The following is a 26,483-nucleotide window of genomic DNA, read 5'->3' as shown; positions in this document are numbered from 1 at the left end:
ACACCTGTGACTTGGTACAGTGTTATTCTGGGAAATAATTAATCTCTTGAAGATAATTACACACTCTGGAGGAGGCAGAGGTGGGATTGCTTCTCAGTAGAGCTGAGTAGAGGAACTTCCTCACTTGGCTCTGCCTTTGATTGTGGTGACTCTCCCTCTTCCGTATTCACCACACAAGCTTTAATCTTGGCAGTGCTGACTTGTTTTCATAGCTGTCCCCCTTTCTTGTGACTCCTTAAAGAATGATAAGAGGAATGGGTTGAGAGAAGAGTTCATAGCTTTGTAAAGAGATGATTAAACAAATGCCTAGAACATTGGGAGGATTTGGGAACCATTATGACTCTCTGCCTCAGGCAAAAGGCAGTGTCAACGAAGAAGACAGTCTCATTCTTCCAGGTAATCACAGAAGGAAAATCTATAACACCCATTCCTCATTTATTTGAGACTAAGTGCATTTAATTTCTAAAGTTACTGAATTTTATTGAATCTGATAAACTGTCTTTTGTAAGATTCATAATTATTTTTTATTCCACTAAGGAGGCAAAACAAGATCATTAAATTGGCTCACACTACCAATTGTAAGACATACGCTGATTTCATAGGTGGTAGAATGTGAAAATATGTGTGTCTTAGAATCAACAAAATGCAGCATTCCTAACCACAGTCTCTCTCCTACGGTAATGAAATCCCATCACCCAGGCAGAAAATAGAAGCTAGTTACTTGAAACGTATACAACTCCTCCTAAAACTGTCTCCCTGGTAATTTGATTCTAACATTTCTGGATACTGACATTTAGCCCAAGATAGGTCAGGCCTGTGTGAGGAAATGGTGTCCTGGGCATTGCATAGCTTGCCCGAACATTATATCCATGTAGATCCTATATACAGGCTGCTTTTTTTTTTGCTTGACATATTGGCATTTTTCTTGTGCGAGGCTGACATCTGCTGGACAAATAATACTTGAGCAAACCTTTGCTCCAGTCAACCCGCAGAACCATGAGAAATAATAATTGCTCTTTTAAGCCACTACTTTCTGAGTTTACTTCTCTCTTATATAGCAGTAGATAGCTGAGAGAGCAATAGGTAACTAGAAAAGCTTTAAAAGGAAAACAAACAGCAATGCCAATGTCACAACCCCAGAGACTGGTGTTAAGTTTCCATGTGTTGTTGTTGTTGTTAGGTGCTGTACAGACAGTTCTGACTCATAGTGACCCTATGCACAACAGAACAAAACAGTACGCAGTCCTGTGCCATCCTCACAATCACTGTTATGCTTGAGCCCATTGTTGCAGTCACTGTGTCAATCAGTCTCACTGAGGATCTTCCTCTTTTTTGCTGACCTTCTACTTTACCAAGCATGATGTCCTTCTTCAGGGGCTGATCCCTCCTGACAACACGTCCAAAGTATGTGAGATGTAGCCCTGCCATCCATGCTTCTAAGGAGCATTCTGGTTGTACTTCTTCCAAGACAGATTTATTCGTTCTTTTGGCAGTCCATGGTATATTCAATATTCTTTGCCAACACCACAATTCAAAGGCATCAATTCTTCTTTGGTCTTCCTTATATATTGTCCAACTTTCCCACACATATGAGGGGATTGAAAACACCATGGCTTGGGTCAGGTGCACCTTAGTCTTCAGGGTGACATCCTTGCATTTCAACACTTTAAGGAGAGCTCTTGCAGCCGATTTGCCCAACGCAATGCGTCTTTTCATTTCTTGACTGCTGGTTCCGTGGGTGTTGACTGTGGATCCAATCAAAATGAAACCTTTGACAACCTCAATCTTTTCTCCATTTATCATGATGTTGGTTATTCATCCAGTTGTGAGGATTTTTGTTTTCTTTTTATGTTGAGGTGTAATCCATACTGAAGGTTATGGTCTTTGATCTTCATCGGTAAGTGCTTCAATTCCTCCTCACTTTTAGTAATCAAGGTTGTGTCATCTACATAATGCAGGTTGTTAAAGAGTCTTCTTCCATTCCTGATGCCCCGTTCTTCTTCATAGAGTCCAGCACCTAGGATTATTTGCTCAGCCTACAGATTGAATCCCCCACGTGTCTGTCAGTTTGTCGTACTGTGGAGGCTTGCATGTTGCTGTGATGTTGGAAGCTATGCCACTGGTATTCAGATACCAGCAAGGTCACCCATGGAGGACAGGTTTCAGCTGAGCTTCCAGACTAAGACAGACTAGGAAGAAGGACCTGACAGCCTACTTCTGAAAAGCATTAGCCAGTGAAAACCTTATGAATAGCAGCGGGACATTGTCTGATCTAGTGCTGGAAGATGAGCCCCCCAGGTTGGAAGGCAGTCAAAAGATGACTGGGGAAGAGCTGCCTCCTCAAAGTAGAGTTGACCTTAATGACGCGGATGGAGAAAACTTTCAGGAACTTCATTTGCTGACGTGGCACGACTCAAAATGAGAATAAACAGCCGCAAACATCCATTAAAAATTGGAACCTGGAATGTACGAAGTATGAATCTAGGAAAATTGGAAATCGTCAAAAATTAAATGGAATGCATAAACATCAATATCCTAGGCATTAGCTAGCTGAAATGGACTGGTATTGGCCATTTTGAATCGGACAATCATATAGTCTACTATGCTGGGAATGAAAACTCAAAGAGGAATGGTGTTGCATTCATCATCAGAAAGAACGTTTCAAGATCTATCCTGAAGTACAACGCTGTCAGTGATAGGATGATACCCATATGCCTACAAGGAAGACCAGTTAATATGACTATTATTCAAATTTACACACCAACCACTAGGGCCAAAGATGAAGAAATAGATTTTTATCAGCTGCTGCCGCCTGAAATTGATTGAACAAAGTCATCTTGGAAGAAAGGTCTGTCAGTCTACTTCCAAAAAATCAGCCTTTGAAAACCTTGTGAAGCACAGTTCTACTCTGACACATGTAGGGTTGCCATGAGTTGGGATTGACAGCAACTGGTTTACTGGCTACCCTAGAGAGAGTCCCACTTACCTCTTGAGTCTTTGCCAGCAGAAATTTGGTAGAGGTGGGGGTATCTGGGTCTGCTGGGCCAGCAGCTCTCCTCTTCCTCATTGTTGCTTTGCACCTGTAACCAAGATACAAGTGGGCTGAATCAGAGCCAGTTTTAGGGGAGCAAGGACAGGCGCAGGACAGCTGGCAGCTGTAGCGGAAGGAGGCTAAGGGTACTGGAAAGACTTGGCCTCTTCTGTTGTGGACCTAAGGTAGTTAAGGAAGGCAGGAGCTGAAGTACACCCTACATTCAATAAGAGGTGACACACATGCAAATTATGTTGCGAATAATCACAGCTTCTCTTTGTGGCAAGGATTTTTACAGGAGACCCAGCACTTGATGGCAGTACCTACCATCTATGGACCCATGCAAGAGGAGCCCTGAGTTTTAGAGGGTTCACAGGGTGAAGAATTGATGGGGTGAGGGATCATGCCCACTTGGATCCCATATTTCCCCTTCTAGACTAGAGAGTACTAAAGTGTGCTGCCCAGGTGGCCTTCAGGAATCTTTCCTACTGGTTTTACCTGGTATCTCTTTTCCTAAGGGCAGACCTTTCCACTAGTATGTGCACATGCCCCTAGGCCCTGTGTCATTTGAATATGCAGGCTTTGTGTCTACACATGTGTGTGCAAGTCCCCTGAGGGTGCAGGACAGATCTGGGTATGGGAAGAGAAGGGAGCAGGCCAAGGCTGGGAAGTGGCTCTGCCCACACTGCCATATCTCAGCACAGACGTCTTAAGAATCTGAGAATTCTAGATTTAAACATGGACTTTCAGGTCTTTTTGTACGCTTGTGCAGAACCCACAAATGATGGAGGCAGGCATGCTTGATGCGTACCTTCAGTGAAGATCAGTTTGGATGAGGAATTAGAAAATTAGCTTTGGAAACCTGGCCTATCTTAAGAATCAGGGTCCATGTCTCTTTCTCTCAAAGATTTCTGAATTTAATTCAAGAAGTAGTATGTCTGGCAAGGACAGAAAGCCTGGATTCCTCTTGCTCCAGGGCCCTCACCTTTCGTTTTCTGGGCAAGAATCCAGGGCCCTTCTTTCTCACCCTCTTCCTCACTCCCAACCCACTCACCTCCTCTAGGTCGAAAGAGTCCTGCAATTGCAGAGTTAGGGATCGGTGAAGGTCTGGTGTGTCTGGGTTCTGCCTCCATTTCTGCTGGGTAATGGGCAGGTCCAATGACTTGACCTTCCTGCCATCCCTGACCATGAGATTCTTCTGAAACAGGCTCTTTCTTGCTTTGCTCTTCCTTTTCCAGAGTGTCTCATTCTTGGCTGAATGGGCTTCCTCATTGGTGGTCTGTAGGCCCCATAGCTCTCTCCTTGCTTGTTCAGGGTCACTGCTCCACCGTAGATATGCTCTGGGCAGAGAATGTGTGTAACAGGATGCCTCGAGGTTAGAATCCAGAGTTTGTGATGCTGCAAGCACTGTGGGAAGCTTTGTACCCCAGATGGAGGGCACAGGCTCTTTCTGTGGGCCTGGCCCAAACTCCGGGTCTTCCTGGAGTACCAATTTCTCTCCTTTCACTCTGTCCATCACTTCCCATACCACTTGGTCCAAACTGTTCCTTTTGGGGGAATTGTGAGGCGGTGATAGCCTATCTCGGGGGCTTGTGTACAGGCACATCTTGGAGATGGCTTTCCGGAGACGCTCTCTGGGTGAGTGTGGTTCAGGCTCTGGGGCCATAATCCTAATAAATGGTGCATCATTTGGGTTGTAATTCCAGAACATGTGGGATGGTGTGAATTTTTGGACAGGTGTCTTGGATACGTAAGAGTAGAGACAGAAGAAGGCATCAGCAGTCACAGCCAGTGTTTGCACTTGCTTAAACCTGCCTGAGTACAAGGGTTGAAGGTGGTTGGTTAGTCTGGGGACCATCAGCAAATTGTCTCTTAAAATTTTCCCTTCAATGGCCCTCCTAAGCTTAAAATTCAGAGAGAAGCTGCCAATTTCCCTACTAGTGCCTCTCCCATCTAGACATCTGACATCCAGGGTCCCCTTTTTTGACTTCTGGATACGAATCCCAAGTAGATATTTTCTTTTAGCCCCAAATTAATTCTATACGGAATGAAAAATTTTTCTTTCTATGTCATGATTTAGATGAAAAAATGACAATGTTTGTTTTAGATGACAAATATGCAAAGGGAAAAACCGACATCATTTTCCAGGACAGTTGACAAGGATTTAGAGCTATAAAAGGCTTCTTGGTGGCAACAAATTTTAAAGATAGCAATTACTGGGCAATGGGGTGGGTAGAGAAATTTAGATGGATTACACCAGCTCTGGAGTCCCTGGGTATTGCAAATGGTTAAGGCACTTGGCTGTTAACAGAAAGATTAATAGTTCAAGTTCACCCAGAGACACCTTAGAGGAAAGTCCTGGTGACTCACTTAAAAAAATTCAGCCATTGAAAACCCTACGGAGCACAGTTCCACTCTGACACACACGGGGTCACCATGAGTTAGCTACAGTAAACTCGATGGCAACTGGTAAGACGGCAAGTACCATCAGTTCTATGAGGCTGTTGCTTCTCAAAGTGTGGTCCATAGTCCAGTAGTACTGATATCACCTGGGAGCTTGTTATAAATGCAGAATTTCAGACTGCATCTCGGTCATTCTAACAATATCTCTTGGTGATTCATAGGTACATACATGCTTAGGAAATATTGTAATAAATCATAACCAAAAAAACCAAACTCACTGCTGTTGAGTCAATTACAACCCTTAGTGACCCTATAAGACAGAGTAGAACTACCTCATCAGGTTTCTAGGCTGTAAATTTCTATGGAAGCAGACCACCATGCTGTTCTCTCGAGGAGCGGCTTGTGGGTTCCAACCAATGACTTTTTGGTTAGCACCGACTTTTCAGCTTAACTGTTGTGTCACCAGGGCTCCTTGTAATAAGCCATAAAAAAAAAAGCCATTGGTCCCTTAAACTGTAAGTTTCCTAAAGGCAAGAACTATATTTCTCTGGTCTACCTGCTATTTTTACAGAATCTAACACCTAATAGTGTAGCTGGCACACAAAATAATTTCAATAAATCATTATCAAACTTTAGCGTGCATAAAAATCCTCTAAAACATATGTAAAAATATTCCAATCCAGTCCTTGATGCGGTAGATTGAGCCCAGGAATCCAGTTTTCCTAAGCCTTTAAGGTGAATCTAATGCAAAGAATCTGAAACAACATTGTCAGAAATACCATCATGTTGAAGGTAGAGCAAAATATAATTTAAAATATATTCTAATACATAGAATCAAATAGAATTTTCTTTCCTACATAAGGGTAGACAGTCCTCCCATATCTTTCTTTCCTTAGTATAATATTGAGAAAACTTAAAGCATTGTTTCCCCAGGTTCAGTCTGAGGATTATATATAAGAATCATCTGAGTACTTGTTTAAAATAAACATCCTGAGCCCCTCCCTCTCTGGAAGTAAAGCCTATAAATATAAATATAAATATATATGCTTTATAAACTTGGATGTCTCAACAGATTTAACGTTGAGAACCTCTGCCCCAGGTGGTAGTGAATTGAATGTAGTGACTATAAATGGGGAACGTTCTATCATTCCAACTGAGGAAAAAAAAAAAAAAAAAGGAATAAAATTTAAAGAGATTGTACGGATTTGATTCAGTTAAAGGAAAGAAGGCTGAAGAGAAGCAATAGTGACCTGAGGCCCCTTGAAGACTATTTCTAGAAAGAAGCAGAACCCAAAGTTATCCATTTTCACTGAAGACAAAATACAAGGAAATAGACACAAGAGACAAAGCGTGCAGTGTAGCAAACCAGAACGTGTAGGATTTGGGGACACTGAGCCCTGCTGGAGTCCCTGTGTAGTGCAAACAGTTAATGCACCAGCTGCTAATTGAAAGCTTGGAAGTTCAGGTCCACCCAGAGACATCTCAGAAGAAAGGCCTGGTGATCTACCTCCGAAAAACCAGCCATTGAAAACCCTGCCATTGAAAACCCTCTGGAGCACGGTTCGACTCTGACACACACGGGGTCACCATGAGTTGGAATCAACTCGACAGCAACTAGTTCTGGTGAATCTGGAGGTTGGGGGAGAAGTAAAGCCTGGATAACACTCACTGGCCAGCATTAGGCAAGGGTCTTCCATCTCAATCCTCCGCACCTGGGCCTTGAGGAAGAGCTGGAAATCAATGCCTTTGGCCTTTGAGGGGGTGGTGAAAAATCGGGCTGGGATCCGAGAACTGTCTTTGTGGTCTTCTTGGCCAAAGCCCAGACTGAAGAGAACGTCTTCTGCATCTTCTTGCACCTTGTCCAGAATCTCTGAGATGCTGGAAAAGGAGGGAGTTTGGTAAACAGACACAGGGTAATCCAGGACATCTAATAAAAGTGTAAGGAGACAGATTCCTTTCTGGTCATTTCTCTACTCTTTGAGAAAAGCTTTAACTTCTCAGAACCTGAATTCTTTCTCTGAAATATGAGAATTAGACTCCATCCCTGGTTATAAAAACGGCACGAGATTCTAGTGTATTACTTTGAACAACTTATTACCGATGCATGAAAATACAAGAAGGGTTTGAAAAATAAAAACCAGTATATATGCAAAGAAATTTTGTGGTTGCTGTTGTTTATTAACCAGCCAGATCTTGTTTGCACTCTCTGTGATGTATCTGGCTTTTGCCAGGTGGTTTGCAACTTGCCAGTGGACTTGTCCCAGTGGGTGTGTGGAACAGCTGATCCATGAGTGTATAATGAACATAAAACTCATTTTATTCGTGCCCTGAGGTAACAATTAATCAATATAGGTATGTTCAAAACATGATTATAAGAGGTAGGCCCCTTTGCAGTACACTTTTTGGGACAGAATCTTGTGTTGCCGAGGATCAAGCTCTCTCTCTTGCTATGGCACTTACCTGTGTCTACGTCCTAATCTGAATATCAAGCTGGGAGATGCTGGCCCTTAATAACCATGAGTTACAAACAACGATGGGGCAAGAAGAGCCGTGGTTTATTTGAGGTTTTGAAAATCACTGTCCCTCTCTTCAGAAAAGGTGCTGGACTTTTTGATCCAAATAGAGGCCATCCTGTTTAATTAATAGCTAGACAGTCAGGATCCCTGGCTCTACTCTTATGTTTGCCACCAAAGTGAACAAAATTACCCTCTCTTTGAATTGTAGGCATTGGACTGGATCAGTGGTTTCAATGATGGCTGCATATTAGAATCACTTCAGGACAGAAGGACTGCCGTTTAAAAAATTTAGATACCTGAGTTCCACTTATGCTTTAATTGATCTAGGGTGTAGCTAAGGCTCAGTAAGGATAAATCACTAAATATGACTAATAAGTTTCAGACCCAGGCATCAAGTTCAAACTTTGACTCTAAATCCCAGGACACTTTTCATTATACCACAGTGGTTTTTATTATTTTCCATCTTACTTTAGAGTTATTTGTATGTATATTTTGTCCACCCTATCAGATTTAATGACACATTGCATTGGGCAAATCTCCTGCAAAAGGTCTCTTTAAGGTGTTCAAAAGCAAAGATGTCACTTTAAGGAGTAAGGTGCACCTGACCCAAACCATGCTGTTTTCAATTGCCTCATAGGCACGTGAAGGCTGGACAATGAATAAGGATGATTGAGAAAAATTGATGCCTTTGAATTAGGGTGCTGGTGAAGAATGTTGACTATATCATGGACTGCCAAAAGAACGGACAAATCTGTCTTGGAAGAAGTACAGCCAGAATGTTCCTCAGAAGTGAGGATGGCAAGACTTCATCTCACGTATTTTGGACATGTTATCAGGAGGGGCCAGTCACTAGAGAAGGACATCATGCTTGGTAAAGTAGAAAAAAAAGTAGAAGATCAGCAAAAAAGCGGAAGACCCTCAATGAGATGGCTTGACACAGAGGCTGCAACAATGAGCTGAAGCATAATAACAATCGTGAAGATGGTGCAGGGCCAGGAGGCATTTCGTTCTATTGTACTTAGGGTTGCTATGAGCTGGAAACCGACTTGACGGCACCTAACAACAACATTAGACTGTTGAGTTCCTGGGCCCGGCTCTTTGTCTGCTTCATCTTTTCAAATTCCATATACCCATTGTCTGGCCTGCATCAGGGTATCCAAAATTGCTTGAATACATGAATATCTCTTTGCCTCACTCAATCAAGAAATCAGTCAACTAATCAACACATTATTTATTAAGCACCTACTATGAGTTCAGGAACTGCCACGGTACCAGTGCTATACCTCCTGGGCTACAAGGCTCAGTGGAAGGAGATACCTGCATTTTATACATAGCATCCATCTCTGAGCAGTGGACTTTTCTGCATTCCCACTACTCTTGAAGTAAACATAGTCACACTTCTCAAGGGTGTGACTACATAAAAGGCTCCAATACGATATCCCAGAAAAAATAGACAATGGCTCTAGGTTGCATCTTCCTCTGTTTCTCACCTTTCCCATCCTCCCACCCCTGCTAAGCTTAGTTCCTACCTTGAACTAGTCTTGTTGGTTCCACCAGTCATGCTGCTGGAGGCCAAACTGCAGCCAAGATTGTGTAGTTGGCAGGGCCGGGCTGTCTCCAGGAAACTTCTGCAGGGATCAGAACTGATGTCACACAAACCAGCACCTTGGCTTCAAGGCACCCTCTGCTGGCCATAGTCACTTCCTGCTAGATATCTTCACCCTTTGCTGAGGAAACTCAATCTCTGCCCTCGTTGCTGATTGGAAAATCTATCTCTCTACTTTTATTTAGCTCTTTGTTTCTTATCTCTTTACCCCTGATACCTACCACAGTTCATTGGCTCCTGAAGAAGTAATCCGGCACTGGTTGAACTTACCTGGAGAAGGGTTTGCCATTAGCGGCCAACAGTGTGGCTGGACAAGGAACAGAAAAGTAATGAGCAAGTTAGAAGGAAAATTGGCCTCTGTCACTACTACAGACTAGCTGGACTCTGTGAAATTTGCTGTTTTTGAGGGCAACTCAAGATCACCAAGCATGGCCCTGGAAAGAGTGAGGCATGCAGAGAGTAGCCGGCCCTGGGCCTCTATACATCTGACCCATGACTGCTGCTCTGGGTAACAGTCCCTGAATGAGGACAGACTATGCAACCTTCCAGGCTAGTGATCCTTCCTGTCCCATCATGTGAGTCTCTACATGTCCCAGGAGACACTGGCAGGTTGCTGTGCCTCATTCCTTTATTCAAGCCCTTATCCTCCTGCAGTGCAGTGCTCTAAGGTGCTTGGGACTGCCTACACGGAAATAGTTTCAAAGACATTGGGCAACAAATGTAATAATGATTTTAAGTTATTTTCTCAGGGGCCAAAGGAAAGCTCCATTGATGGGCCAGCAGGTGTCATGATAGACTGAGGATTTGTTTCTGGGCATGTGACCCTTTCTGTGTTTTACATTAGATCATAATGAGGCTTTCCCTACATATAAGACCCCAGGAATGGGCTGTTTCTTTCAGTAGTTCTTTCCTTCCACCTTATCTTCAATTCATCCAAAGTATACCCTCTTACCCTTTGTGCCTCTTACCCTCTGCTCCAAGGGTCAAGTCATCCTCAAAGCTGGTCCCATGGCTAGGGCACCCTGTTAAATAATTGGGCAAAGGTTACAGAAAAGCAGTCTAGGATATACATACTCACACACACACAACTGCATACATGAACATTTACACATGTCTTTAGCCTTGTATGACCCCACAATGACACCAGATAACCACATGTTTGAAAACTACTCTGACTATAAATACATTGTTTGTTGTGTGCTGTCGAGTTGATTCCAACTCATAGTGTCCCTATGGGACAGAGTAGAACTGCCCAATAGTGTTTCTTAGGCTGTAATCTTTATGGGAACAGATTGAAAAGTCTTCTCTCCTGTGGAGCTGCTGGGCGGTTTGAACTGCCAAACTTTCCGGTAGCAGCTGAGCTCTTAACCGTTGTGCCACCACGGCTCCTTGATTACAAATATACTACCTCAGAAATCACATTCGTGTTTAGATTCCAAAGGAATACACATACACTCACCTGTAACTAACCTGCCGTATATATCACACAGTCATGAACACAACCCCCTCTCAAAGAGTAAGCACCTTGGTTTGCACTTATCAACATAAACACACACACATAAATGCACACATTTTATGAAGTTCTTTTCCTGTAGCAATAGTTGTTAGTTGAGAAACAAGTAACAGAAGATGACCTTTAAGTATCAGTGAGCCTGTAGACTCTGAGCAGGCACTTAGGCTTTTGTCGGCATCTTCTGGGCCTTCTTGTGACCGCTGATGTTTAAAGCCACTCGGACATTGTTAGGCATGCATGTGCATTCATGTGCATCCACGCACACACACACACACACACACACACACACACACAGAGAGCCATATTACTACCCAGGTAGAAGAATAGGAGAAAGATGAGGGACTACACTCACCATTGTAGATCGACTGTCCTGCTTCCTCAGGAAACCCTTCTTCAGAGTACCTAAGACCCAAAATTAATCTTAGGTTGAAATGATACCACTTTGCAAGTGACTTTTCTTCTAATGTATCACACATCACATAACCTTGCAATGGGATTTATGAGTATTTCATTTGCTCTTATACTGGAGACAACTAAGACAACTAATGTTGTGGTTGTTGTTAGGTGCCATCAAGTTGGTTCCAACTCATAGGGACCCTGTGCACAACCCCATGAATCTGTCAGTTTGTCATACCGCAGAAGTTTGTGTGTTGCTGTGATGCTGGAAGCTATGCTACCAGTATTCAAATGCCATCAGGGTCACCCATGGTGGACAGGTTTCACCGGAACTTCCAGACAAAGACAGACTAGGAAGAAGGACCTGGCAGACTACTTCTGAAAAGAATTAGCCAGTGAAAACCTTACGAATATGGCAGTGGAGGGGTTACTTGTTTGGCGCAAATTCATAGAGGTTGTCAAGGGGGGCAGAACTGATATTTTAGATTGTCCTAATCACATTATTTAAAGTTGATTTATCAATGATTTTCCAGGTAAAATAGAGTAGAAAAAATATAGTCGCAAAACTGGGGAAATACATTCATAGAAGCAGGCATTCAGGTGCCATAATTTTCACATCACGAATGTAAATATCAGGGTGTTTTTCCAAAGCTTTAGGAACTTATCTCATCTACCCACACTCTCCTCCTCCTCTCTGAGCCATGCTTTTGCTGAATATTTTTTCTTTCAGGAAATAACAGAAACTGCATCCTGGTTAGAAATCGTGTTTTTAGATTTTGAGATACGATCTTATCGAACATTTACCATCTTCGCCAGAAGAACAAACAGCAGTCAGCATAAATGGTAGGGAGCAACAATTCAGTTCACAAGAAGGAAAACTCTGTTCAAAATAGGTGAGTGAAGTAGTCTGTGAAAAAGCTTTGAACCGAGTCTGGAGGCCCTGGATTTCAGTCTTGGCTTTTTTCCTTTATCAGTCTCCTGCTTTCCAGATAATTCTCAAGCTGCTGCAGTATCATTTTAAGAAATGTTTATTAATAGGAATGGATTTACTAATTAGACATACGTGTGGCTCAACGGTTAAGCACTCGACTGATAAGGGAAAGGCTGGTAGTTCAAAACCACCAGCCACTCTGTGGGAGAAAAGACCTGGTGATCCGCCTCCGTAAAGATTTCAGCCTAGGGAGCCCTACGGGGCAGCTCTACTCTGCCTTGTAAGGTTGCTGTGAGCCCTAACTGCCTCCACAGCATACAACAACAACAGATCTAGTGCTTACATTTTACAAAATGAATCAGTACATATACAGGCATCTTTTGCTCATACCTTCCACTGACAAATGAAAAAAATTAACCATGTTTCCAAAAATTGGAATTTTTGTATGTCCTTATGAGAAAATGTACATCACAAAATGTGAAATGATACCCAAGCTAAGTAATAATTGATAATCCTAATAATACAACTAGAACTACACATATATATATATATATATTACTCTTCCTGATACATAATTACATTAAAAGATATTATAACATTGTCGTTGTTAGGTGCCATCAAGCTGATTTTGACTCACAGGGACCTCATGTGACAGAGTAGAGCTGCCCCATAGGGTTTTCTAGGCTGTAATCTTTATGGAAGCAGACAGCCAGGTCTTTCTTCTGTAGATCTGCTGGATAGGTTTGAACCACCAATCTTTCAGTTAGCGACTGAGTGCTTAACCGTTGTGCCACCAGGGCTCCTTATTATAACATAACACTATAAAATATACCATAATATGTAACGTTAGGGTTTGGTTTTGGGTATTACTACTAAAAAACACTGTGTGCGTATATATATATATATATAAAAAAAAAAAATATATATATATATATATCGACTGCCAGAATATTGATATTTACTACTGCATTTAATTCTTGTGTTGTAGCTAAATAGTGATGTAGCTACTAAGGTCTACTATTACCATAACTACAATTAAAACGTAAAGCTATCCCATTCCTAGGTATAAGCCCAAAGGAAATGCCTGCATATGTACTCACCCCAAAAGAAGCATAACCCAGAATTGGAAATACTCCACATATCCATTTATTTAAAAATGGATAAACAGTATGGTATGCATACAATTAAATACAACAATGAAAAAGAATGAATTGCTGCATGCAAGAACAGGATGGACTTCACAAACAAAAGAAGCACATAAAAAAAGTTACGTATTGTATGATTCCATTTACGCAATGCTCAAAAGATCCAAACTTTATCTATGATGTTGAAAGTCAGGGTATTGTTTAACCTTGTGTGGAGGCAGGGTCGTGACTGGAAGGGATTAGGAAAAGAGTTTTTGGAGTTCTGGTAATCTTCTTCTTCTGGTCTCATGGGTGTATTCCCTCTGAAAATTCATTGAGCTGTTTATTTAATATTTGCTCAGTTTTCAGTAAGTATATGTCAATATAACTTATCCTAAAAGGAAAAAAATTGCTGCTGATAACTTTCTGATAAGCATGTTACACTTTAATAAAATTTATACTAAAAATACCACTGATAAAATTCCTGGTTTGCCCAAAGCAAAACTCACTACTATTCATAAGAATACAAGTATTTTGTTGGGTGTCCATCCTACCTCTCTCATCTTTAGTCATGTGAGCCCTGGTGGGTATTTCTATAGTTTTTTTTAATAAAGGCTAGGTCCCTGGGTGGCACAAATGGTTTGCATTCAACTACTAACTGAAAGGTCAGTGGTTCAAACCCACCCAGTGGAGCCATGAAGAGAGGCCTGGTGACCTGCTTCCATAAAGATTACAGCTAAGAAAATCCTATGAAGCAGCTCTACTCTGTAACACATGGGGTAGCCATGAGTCACAATCCACTTGATGGCAACAGATTTGGTTGGGTCTTTAGAAGTTCTAGCTGAGGATAAGCCTTGGAGTAGTAGGCTTTTCTATGTGTACGTGAGATCTACCCAGTCTTCACAGCACTGTGGAGAGGAGTTTGGATCTGTTGATGCCTCCTTGCTAAGCATCATCACATGAAACTTCATGGTCATCATCAAAGTCCAGGCCCTTCACCTGTTATTGCCTATACCATAAAATCAGAGAAAAGGGACTAGATCCATAGTTGCTTCTCTGTCTCCGCCTTTGCATTAAAAGGTCTTTTAACAGCATTTCAAGTGTGAAATAGAAAAACCAACGTTCTGCTCCTCCTGTACACCCAGTTCCTAATTTATAGAGAGGGTAGTTGGATTGTGAAAAGAAACATGTTTCTGTTTTTCGCTTCCTCAGCAGTTTCCACAGATGTCTCTCTGCATACATTTAAGCAAAATCCCATACGGATGAATTTTAGGCTTTCAGCTCTGCCTCTGATGATTCAGAAGGAACACATTCAGGCCCTAGAAAGTTCCCTGAGAGTTTAAGAGGAGAAAGAAAAAGGAGAGGTACAGTTTGAAAAGAAACTAGCAGCAGAAGGTCTATCACTAGATCTAATTGCACAATATTAGAAAGGCATTGACACTAAAGTTGGTGAACTTTGTTTCTGGAGAACTTGTCAGAAAAGAAAACCCACTTGCTACTAGATGGAGATTGGCCTTGGAAAAAAAATGGAAGCTATGTGTTCTTGAAATAGTTTGCAAAGTGCGTCTAGGAACACCTGGCAAGAATGTGGACAGATACCCAGTGAATGTGGGCTCCTTGTCTATTCTCCTTCTGTGGTCTTGGTGGCCTGAGAATCAAAGATTGTGTTAAGTCAGGAATTCATACTTACAATGCCTTTTCTCCTATCTTCTTTATGGTCTATTATCAAAATTCAAATGTTCTTTCATTATTATCAGTCATCATCGTTATTCTCTAATTTTTATTCTTTTTCCCATGCAATTAGAAAGTATTATGTACTTACTAGAGAGAATTAGAAAATGGAAAAAAATTGGAAATATTTTCTGAACCTACATGATGTTGATATACTTCCTTGTGGCCTTTAAGAATCTTAGATATTGAAGATTTTTTAACATAGAGAAAAGTATAGAAACTATAGCAGACACCCATGCACCTGCCACCCTATTTTCAGACATGTAAGCATTTTCTATATTTATTTCAAACCCCTATTAATAAAAACAGAAATAAAATATTAAATACATAACTAAAATCCCATTTCATTCCCATTCTTTCCTAGAGCTATTGTGTATCACTTCAGGGCATACTTTTTCAGATAGATAGATAGATGTTTGGATAGATTGATAGATGGGTAGATGGATGGATGGATATGTAAAATTATTTTGTGAATTTTTAAAGTAGGCATAAAGAGCCTCCTTTGTAAACTTACTGCTCATGCACTACTACAGAGCATAAAGCACTTGGACATATATCATCTCATTTAAGTATCATAAGAAACTTCTGAAAATTTATTAATCTGGCCCCTCCACTTTACAGTGAGAAATCTGCAGCAGAAAGATTTTCAGTTATTGCTTAAGTTTCACAGGTAGTTAGCACAAGAATTAGGCTCAAACCTTGGAGCCTTCCTATTCACCAGACTGTCTTTTCATCATAAGTTTTGGTTCAGGGTTTATCTTTATAGAGGATAGGTAAGGAAAGGTGCTTTCTGGAGCTTACAATCTTCTATTTCTGTGAGCTTATTCTTTCCAACTAGAATGTAGTGTATTTGAAGTCAAGGAGCATATTTTAAGCTACTTGACACCCCTCCTGACCATTCAGACAATCAGACAGTTAGTAAATGTACAAATAATAACTGTTGAAAGACTCAGAGCAGTTAGTGAAATACAGACATTACTGAGCCAATTGGTTCTCCAGTACATATCTTGTGAACCATTGTATATCCTAGGACAGTTCTTACGCACCAAAAACCTACAAACATTTCTGTTATCACCATCCTAATTGACAACCTCTAATTGACTTTAAGGAGTCCCTGGGTGGTACCAAAAGTCCCTGGCCAAAAGATTGGAGGGTGGTAAGCCATACTTGATTTACAGCCCTGAGCCTCTACACTCACCCCAAAACCATACAACATCCCAGTCTCAACCTCAGTTCTAATCCCCAGGCCCAGTTCAAACCCACTCACCTGCCTCCAAGTTCCAAAGAGCCACTGCTTACTAAAACATCCAACCATTAACCTCATCTAATTCCCTTGTCTTTCCAGTACTTACCCACAATCCTGCAGCCAGTCTTCGATCTTATTGATGGGACTCCCTAGAAAAGTCAAACACCAGATCACTGTGAGGGCTGAAAGAAGCCAGATCTCCTCCTTGCAACTCACCCCATTCTACAATGCTTCCCTACCCCCAGCTTATTATTATATAAGTTTTCTTTAATGTCTGAGAGTAATATACCTATACATAAAAATAGTACATATTTCCTCTCTCTCTGCCTCCCTACCCCTTTCCTCCCAGGAATCTGGAAAATGCCCGGGATGCTAGGCTCACTGCTCTCCTTTCTCCAAGGTTTGGGGGCAGGGGGTAGATTCTTCTGCTTTAAAAACAAACAAACCAAAAAGCATAGCCCTTACGTACACAATTTTTTTTTTTTTTTACTTTTATGTCTGTGATCTCACTTGAACCTAAAAGAAGCTCTGAGAGGTACTATAGTAATAGGAATAGAATAGGAACAATAACAGGTACCATTACTTCAATTGGACAATTATGGCTCAGGAGAATGACTTGCCAAATGTCACATAGCTTGTTAGTGACAGAGTTGTGGTCAGAGTCCAGGTATCCAGATGGAGTGCAACCTTGCTACAGAAACAGAATAGAAGCACCCTCAAACCATTCTTAGAGGCCCTCCTCCTTCCTCAGTTCTTAGAGACACTTTCTCAGGATGATTTAAAAACTTGGCCTGCTCTTTTTTCTAATCCTACGTCTCTTTTCCACATAAGTATTATTTGACGCCTCTTTCCTTAAACTTATTCAAAACAATCAAAATGAGCCTTATTGTGGGCCCACTTTCCTCAGCAAAGAGAACCTACTGCCCCTCTCTCTGCAGACCTGTGTCTGCTGTAGCATTTCCTCCACCACAAGACAACATGGCAGACCAGCTGATGTCTAACAGCCACCTACCTTCCTGAAAAACATTATCCAGACTGGAAGGCTCAGCTTCTGAGACATCCTGAAGGGCAGCTGCAGCCTCCTCTTCCAGCACCTGGGTCTGCCAATGACGGCTCTGACGGAGCCAGGCCCGCCGTTTCTCCCAGGACGTGGGGCTCAGCACAGAGCCCTCCATGGCCCTGGCTCAGACTTCAGGGCCTCCTACCGCCGTGATGACGTCCTGAGAGTTGAAACACAATGACAGGTCCCTCATCCTCTATTCAGAAAGCACCTGTTGTCAGGGTTGCCCATCCCCCCCGCCCCAATCTTCCTGTCTCTTAGCAAAAGCTTGACCTCTCCGCCCATTCAGGAGGAGGGAGGAGATGCCTACCCCATCTTCTTTCTTCCAAAAAAAAAAAAAGGAATGCTCTGAAAAATCTGAATATCAAGGCAAGTCTTTCAAATCAGTAAGTCTGGAAACTTCAAACATGATTTAAGGGACATTGAGAAATCTTTTCTGGCTTAAAGAATCTCTGCTTTTCATGATAGCTGAAATGTGTTAGAAAAAATTTTTTTAACCTTTGAGAATTTTACATCTCAGAATCCTCGATTGAAATGAAAATATCTATAAATTTACAATATATAAAATTCATTTTATTTTATCCTCATAAAGATAAATGAGGAGCTCAAAGGTTAAGCAGATTGTTTAAGGTCCCACACCAGGATATCACTCTAACCACAGTAGTTCTGGATTTCGTTTGTTTCTTTTAGTTCTGATTTGTTTTGTTTTGTTTCACACCTTATACATTAGCAATTCATATAGGATTTCTCTCAGGAAAAAAAAAAAAGTCCCACTGTTAAAACAAGGCAGAGACACTGCCTTAAGCAATTAGCAGTCAGGACCCTCAGAATGTTCACTTTCTAACTTATTAACTGGTCAGTTCCCCAGTTTATCAATGCAATTTCTGACCCTAAAGATTTATATTTCATAATCCTTGCCTTCCGTTCAGGAGACCTGAGCTTGATTTCCGGCTGATGCCCCTCATGCAAAGCTACCACCTGTCTGTCAGTGGAGGCTTGAGTGTTGCTATGGTGCTGCACAGGTTTCAGCAGAGCTTCCAGACTAAGGAGGACTGGGAATAAAGGCCTGGTGATCCACTTCCAAAAATCAGCCAGCGAAAATCCTATGGATCACAAAGGTTCGATCTGCAATCACTCATGGGGTTGGTACAGGTTCAGACAGCATTTTGTTCTGTGGTGCATGGGGTTGCCATGCGGCAGGGGCCAGCTTGAAGGTGGCTAACAACAACAACAATCAACAGCAAAGTCTGTATTTCTTATTTAATTTACTCATTCATGAGGCAGTTATGAGAGGTAGCTGTTAGGAAATAAAGGTAGGTGGAGAAAGCCACTAAAAGAAGGGAGAGGACAACAAAGACGGCTGTTTCCAACATACTCATTAAATGAAGAGCTAGTCCTGACCAACCCTTCTCACGGTCTAAGCCCAACCCATTCCTTTCTCTCCTTGCAGCTACTACCCTCTCTGCCCCTCCCCAGGCTTCCATACATACACAAAGCTATTATCTAGGGCAGGCCCACTGGTCCAGCTTCCTCTGAGCCTCTTCCATTCCCCTCTCTCCTGAGCTGTTGTTGCAGGAGAGAGATCTGGAAGGAAGGAGCCGGCTCCTTCCACTTGCTTGAAACACTCCCTTATGCCCACCATACCACCTTGATTTATAATAATAACAAACTATGTCTCTGGTTTCTGTCTTGCATTTAGAGGAATGGGAAACGCTGTTAGCGGTAGGTCACATACAGAATGATGGCACTAGGCACTTATTCCAGGGGAAGAAAGAGAGGTATCCATGGCTTATCAACAAACTCCCAAAGGGAAGATCTGATTTTCTTTTAGCAGTAGCATGAAAACTGAAATTCAAACATTAAGGGAAAGAGGTGAAGTAAATATTTCCTTGTGAGGACTTCTCTTTAGGCCTTTCACCTCTCTTAGCAAACCAAGTCCAGGTCCCTTTCCCTTAGTCTAAGTAAGTGTGCTTGGGAAGTAATATACTGATAGAACCATGAACAGACAGGTCATCTTTCATTTCCTCTTCCATGTTATACACTTCCCTACCTTGGCACTGTTGTATACACATACAGGGCACTTGGCTAACGGTTCCTCATCCTCCAAGTCTTAGCCTAAAAGCCATTTCTTTATGACAGCTTCCCTGAATCCCAGTCTAAATTAGGTCCCTTGTCATAGCCTCTCATAACCTCCTACATTTTCCTTCAAACATTCATAACAGTTTGCAGTTATAAATGATTTGTATAATTTTAAATGAAATGTAAGGTCAATGAGTGTAGACCTTTTATTTTATTGGTTATCCAAATCTAGTTCAATGTGCAGTCAACAAATATTTTGAATGAGTTACTCTAATTCACCTTTAATGAGTTTCTCTTGTCCCCTGAGTGTTCTGCATTATGCGTACATTATCTCATTTAATTCTAAGAATAAAAAAAAAATATTGTTCCTCATTTTTAAGAGAACTTGCTCAAAGTTACATAGCTTGAACCTTGGAGAATCTCTTGCCCAAAACATACAATACCACATATATTTGCTTTTTAAGTCATAGAGCAAGATGATTTTCTCCAGGGAGATTTTCCATATTAATCAACTTAATTAATCCTTCAGTTTATCAGCGCAACTTCTGACCCTATAGATTTATGTTTCTTTTAACAGCGCCTAATCAACACCTCTGCATTACGTCTTGTTTCATTTACTTATTCGTATGAAGATTCCTTCAAAAGATACATAATGATGGCACTAGGCACTTATTCAAGAAGGAAGAAAGAGAGGAAGACTCATTCAATTGTCCAAATACAGCTTAAAAAGTCTTGAGGTTAATGTATATTCAGTGGAGTCTAACTCTGTCCTCCTGCCTTCTCCCCATCTGTCACCCTCACACCCCATTAAGTGAATAAGTAAAAGGTGATGATTACACTCCACTTTCTTTTCCCTTGAGTTTCTATAAACGACTTCATCCTCATAGCTACAATTTTACTCTGTTGGGGTAAGGGAGAATAAAAAGGAAACAAATAAATAAGAAAAGTGCCAGATACCAAAGATTTCTGTTCTTTAAACACTTAAAAACACAATCATTAGTGAGGCACTCGACAATTTAGGCATTAAAAAAGCTCTTTTTGAAAAGAACATCTTGATCATGAAACGCATTAAAACAATAAAATTTCTGTAGATGTCTCTGTTTGCTACAGATAAAGCATATTAGGAGAAAATTAATACATAATTATAATCTGATATAAATTCTTTTGTTTCAGGTCCAGGCCAAGAAGTATTTTTCTCCCAGGAGGTACAGCAGTTGGCACTAGGAGACTTTGCTCATTAACTCTGGGCACTTGGCCTGTTGTCCACTGCCTATGTCTTCTCATCATTGCTGCTGGGGAAGTTACATGGTTCAATTAAGCTATGTCATGGGGAAGCCAGAAAATGGGACAGGGACAGCAGAAATGACTAATGTCCTTCAGTCAGAGCTGTTAGGAGGTGATAAAGAATGAAACTGCCGCTAGAAATAATTTATTTAATGGGTATGTTCTAGTCAGCCAAAGAAGAAAATGTCAAAGAAGGTTTGTCTATTGTCTTCAATGCCCAAAGGAAATGGACCTCATCCAAACCAAAGGAAATTTCAGCTGGCAATATCTGTCCTCATTTGTAAGGAAGGAAAGAAGGAAGGGTCTAACTCTTACACCTTACTCCTCAATTCACTAATGGTATAACCTTGAAAATTCAATTCTTTTCTCCAATTTCAGTTTTTCAACAAGGATATTAAAAAAAAAAAAAGCCAGTTGCCCTCAAATCAACTCTGACTTGTGGTGACCCTAGGTGTTGCAGAATAGAACTGTTCTCCAAAGGATTTTCAGAAGCAGATTGCCAGGTCTTTATTTCAAGGCACCTCTAGCTGGACTTGAGCCTCCAACCTTCTGGTTAGTAGCCAAGCAAATTCTGTTTGCAACACCCAGAGTCTCCAACAAGAATGTTACAGCCCTAAAATTTGATGCTTCCTGTGCTATAAATTTCTGGACTTAGCATTTTACAGCTGAACCACCATAATGCCTAGCAGAGTGCCAGAATCTCAGTAACTGAGATAGTTGATGAAGGCTTCTACTAGATTTTCAACATCTGTGATATGAATCTATTCTACATTCCTCTCACGTCTTTCAAAATATATCACACCCATACAGTGAATTTCCCCTGAAAATCCATAAGCTCCTTATTAATCCCAGTCCGTAGTGGTTAAGAGCTATGGCTGCTAACCAAAAGGTCGCCAGTTCGAATCCACCACTTGCTCCTTGGAAACCTTATGGGGCAGTTCTACTTTGTCCTATAGGGTCGCTATGAGTAGGAGCCAACTCAACAGCAATGGGTTTGGTTTGGTTTTGGTTTTCTCATATTCTTTTTCTCTCCCCTTACCTACTGTTCCGTCTTTGCCCCTACTCAACCTGCAAAGCCCAGATCTTAATCACCTTCCTCCATAAAGCCAGCCCTGGTATATCTAAGCTTACCTTTACAACTGTGATGTACTAGACACAGGACTGGGGAATTGAATAAACTAATTTTCCCTGTCTCTACTGGACTTGGGTTGTAGAGACCTGTTTATTGGGTATTAGATGGCAATATTCTACGTACAGAAATATTAGGTGGCAGGGAGAAATAGAGTGCCTAGTTAGTGGTAACAGAAGGAAACTATGCTGCTGGGAGATAAGAAACTGGGTATTTGTGGAAATCTAGAGGAAGTGACAAATGATTATCAGATGAGCACTTCAGCAGTGAGAGTGTCGGGAAGAACCCAGGGACGGGTGCACACAGCTGTCAAAATAGCTCAGCTGTCAAGATAGCTGTGAAGGATAATAGCAAAGCATGGTGAAGTCTCTCCGAGTAAGTTATGCAAAAGTATACATGTAAGTATGATGGGGTTTAGTGCAGTGAAAAAAGTACTGATTAGGAATCAGGACACTTGGACATTCTTCCAACCTTTCCTCCCAATTAACTGACTTCTGGCAAATCAATTAAATTTTCTATTTGGACATCAGTTTCACTGTTTAGAAAGTTTAATTGGTGGAACTCAAAGTTGTATAAATTTATCTCCAATACCAGTGGTTATAAATTTGTTCCAGTCAAGTCATCTCCTCCCTTTTACCTACTTTAAGCAACTAGCACAGGAGCCTGCAACATATTCAATAAGGTGGTTAAATGGCTACCTTTCTCATCATTATGCACCAATCCTTGCAACCTCTCCTTTCAACCCATCTCAGGGCTAGCACAGGACTTTGCATCAGAAGGGGCCCAGTAAATGCTGTACCTGCATAGGAGTAAGAATCACACTGGCTCTAGAAATTAGCATGTGATAGATAGCATGTGTGTGATTGTAGTGGTTAAATACTATGGCTGCTAACCAAAAGGTCGATAGTTCGTATCCACCAGACTCTCCTTGGAAACTCTGTGGGGCAGTTCCACTGTGTCCTATAAGGTCGCTATTAGTCAGAATCGACTTGATGGCAAGAGGTTTGGTTTGGTTTTAGTATGTGTGTTAGGACAAGTGCACTTCACTTTCCTCATAGTCTCAGATCCTAATGCATATATTTAGTGTATGTCATACACTAAATAGGAAAAGGCCTAGGACATAGTCTTGCCAATCCTTTATTGATATAACATAGGGGTCACCCAAGTCTAACTGAATTTATAAGGCTTAAATTATCAAATTCTTGTATCTAATAAATAAATCTCTCTCTCTCTCTATTTTTTCGCCAGAGTTTTCCACTCAAGTTTTCCTTAAGCAAAAGTCCCTTCTGGAATCTGATTACCATCTTTCTTGCTTCTGGTTTATATTATAATATTGTTCTTAATCTATCTTCGGTGAAGTCTGAAGCCTCCTATCATCTCTCCCTACTTTCCTACCCTATACCAGTTCTCTTGCTTCTTGCCTAAATCACCCCAAAGCCTTATTTTTTCCCTCTCTGCTACCTTTCCTCTTTCCTATATTTCTTTAGAGGTTCAATTTCCAAATCCTATACAATCTGCCAAGAGTTCTGGACTCTGACTACAAGCAGGTAGCAGAGGAGCGAATTCTCCTTGTTCTGAACATGTTATAGTGAAAATCAGGATTTACGGTAGACAGCATTGAGGTTGGATAAGAGAAATTATCTTTAGTGGTTCAGTACTAGGGAGTTGTTTAAGACATGCGAAATGAGCATCTTTCAACAAAAATCACCATCATCAGCAATAACTGTAGTAGCAGTAGAGAACTTTTAGGGGTATGTCATTAATGCAACACTGAGAACACCACATACTTCCAGCCTCTGTTTTTTAGAGATGCAGCCTGAGATACACTACACGTTGACATGGGCAAGTCAAAGCAACAGACAAGAGACAGATAAAGTCACAGCAATAAGTAATTAGGATGCCTAACATAAAATTTATCCATAAAACCTTCCTACAAGCTACCTCACTTAATCCTGTTAACCACATTTGAGCTAATTGTTGTTCCTTGAGTGCAGAGAGCCATGCAACTTGTCCAAGGTCACATATTTAGAACCTTCTAGTGCTGAGATTTAAACTCAGGTTGGTCTGACTCCACGTGGTATAGTCTTTTCACTAATAACAGAATGAGAAAATAACCTAATATCACCATCTAAGTGTCAGTGGTAAATGTAATTTGGGATAAAGGAAAGAAGAAATTATTTGAACAAATTCTCCATTTTATAGATTATGTAAACTCTCAGTCTTATAGTTTAGTATGGAAAAGGCAGCATATACCCAATGTAATTTATATTTAACTTCGTGATAATCTTAGTAAGAAAGTACTTTCTTTGTTTGTCTTATAAACACAGTTTTCCTTCTCCAGTCCAAGCAGGTGATTATGAAGCAAGCTTGGCTTTCTCCAGCTTACAGAGTGGTTGTAGCAGCAAGGGCCCACCAGATTCTAGTTGACAGAAGAAAGACTGCCTGGAATTATATACTTTTTTCAGATTGGTTATGGTATTCACACTATTTAACAATGGTTATGGAGCCCTGGTAGCCAAGTGGTTAAGAGCTATGGCTGCTAACCAGAAGGTTGGCAGTTCAAATCTACCAGCTACTCCTTGGAAACTTTATGCTGCAGTTCTACTCTGTCCTATAGCTTTGCTATGAGTCAGAATAGACTCAATAGTGACGGGATGGGCCTACTGATTTGTATCTACTAAATGTCATCTCTGCTTACAGATACTTCACCATGGAATATTTTTAAAGGGCTCACTAAGAATGGCCTATGCTTAGTATTATTATTATCTTAAGTCCAGAGTTTTATTTATAAGTTCATAAAAAGTAAAATGGTAGAAAGAGCATGGGCCTTGGAATAAGAGTAAGTCTTGGTTGGAATCCCAGTTCTGTCTACCTATTGACTACGTGTCCTTGGTAAAAGTACTTATCCCCTCTATATCTGACCACTGCCTATCTGTCAATTTATCATAATGTGGTGGCTTGCATGTTTCTGTGGGGCGTGAAGATATGCCACCAGTGTTTCACATACCAGCAGAGTCACCCATGGTAAACAGGTTTTAGTGAAATTTCCAGACTAAGACAGGTTAGGAAGAAAGGCCTGGTGATCTATTTCCAAATATTAGCCAATGAAAACCCTACAGATCACAAGAATATTATCCAATATAGTGCTGGAAGATGAGTCCCTTATGTTGGAAGGCAGCCACAATAGCCACAACGATGCCCTCAAACATGCAAACAATCGTAAAGATGGCGCAGGACAGGGCAACATTTCATTATGTTTTATATGGGGTCACCATGAGTTGGAACCAACTCAACAGCAACTACCAACAACATCTATATCAAACTTTCTTCATATGTAAAACAGATAATGTAACAAACTTGTTGGGTTATTGGGAGTTAAAATTGAATAATGTATACTAAGCCCCTGATACATAAAAAAAAAAAAAATAGGAGGTACTTAATAAATGATAACTATTATTATCAATAATATCCCTTCAGCCTAAGTCTGACTGAAGTTGGAACATTTTCAGAAATAAGGAAAGAAGGAGCAACAAAGGTGAGCAACAAGGTACCACAGTGTATGTAAAATTCAGATGATGAAAAGGGGCTGGTGCTGTTAAGCAGAAATGAAAAAATAAGCAACAAACAGGTCCTTTATTCTTACCTGATGCTGAAAGGGATCTGAGTTTTGACCACTCATTTTGCAGTTGAGGAAACTGAAGGGCAGAATAAGAAAGCAAAAGAGAGGAAGAGAGAGACTTGTCTGAGGTCACAAAGAAAGTTAGTGGTATAAATTGGATCCAAACACACAAGTTATGAGTCCCAGACTTGTGCTTTCTTTGTTTATATTATATGGCTTTTTTCTCATCCCATTTGGTTTCCAAGGCTTAAATGGGGTTTGTCTTCATCACTCTGGGACTCCTTCCACGGACATGTACTCAGAAAGACCTCTTTTCTCCTCGGTCACTATTGTGCTTACACACCAAGGCAGTGCTTGTGAATTGGAGATGAGAATGAGAGCAAGTGTGGGAGGACTGAAAAAGGAAACGGAGTTTCCATGATGAGGTGCAAAAAATCTACATTCAGAGCAACACACACACCAAGACTACTGCAAAGGACATGGGGGACTCTAGACAACCTATATTTCTCTGTTTGTGGACAGGACAAATTCAACATCAAGCCAAATTGATTGTCCCTGATTTACACATCCCCAACCCACAAAGTTTCTCACATTCCTTCACAGACTAGAAATAAGTTTCTAATTTCTAACGCTCCTCTATGTCGCTGTTTTTTGGGAGATCGTCAGAACAAAAATGACTCTGAGTATACCATTTGAGCAGGGATGAAGAGTTGTTTTTGAGATTTCTATGGTCTAAGGGAACAGTTAAACCTATTTCAGGAAAGAAAACCAAAAACCAAACCAGTTGCCCTTGATTCACTTCTCACTCATGGTGA

The 26,483-nt window shown here is 41.0% G+C and overlaps 1 protein-coding gene across 8 annotated transcripts in view; it reads right to left on the bottom strand.

The window, feature by feature from the left end:
• Positions 1–26,483, bottom strand: part of TESPA1 (thymocyte expressed, positive selection associated 1) — a 34,466-nt gene that overhangs the window by 4,847 nt on the left and 3,136 nt on the right. Inside the window, exons 2-11 of one of the 8 annotated variants that reach the window (XR_010321831.1) lie at positions 17,510–17,717; positions 16,604–16,646; positions 11,422–11,471; positions 10,525–10,578; positions 9,827–9,863; positions 9,480–9,578; positions 7,104–7,312; positions 4,086–4,846; positions 2,987–3,080; positions 61–234 (exon numbers count right to left, since the gene is read on the bottom strand). Coding sequence is in view for 6 of the 8 variants with exons in the window: in XM_064284101.1 (XP_064140171.1) it covers positions 2,414–2,481; positions 2,987–3,080; positions 4,086–4,846; positions 7,104–7,312; positions 9,480–9,578; positions 9,827–9,863; positions 10,525–10,578; positions 11,422–11,471; positions 16,604–16,646; positions 17,510–17,672 (1,578 nt within the window). In the remaining 2 variants the exon portion in view is untranslated. The other 7 variants (XR_010321830.1, XM_064284099.1, XM_064284101.1 and 4 more) reach the window with 7 other exon arrangements.

Source organism: Loxodonta africana, chromosome 4 (genome assembly GCF_030014295.1).
Source record: "Loxodonta africana isolate mLoxAfr1 chromosome 4, mLoxAfr1.hap2, whole genome shotgun sequence".
In the NCBI taxonomy this organism is placed as follows: Eukaryota; Metazoa; Chordata; class Mammalia; order Proboscidea; family Elephantidae; genus Loxodonta; species Loxodonta africana.
The sequence above is the reverse complement of the archived record's forward strand: the minus strand, read 5'-3'. Positions and strand labels throughout refer to the sequence as shown.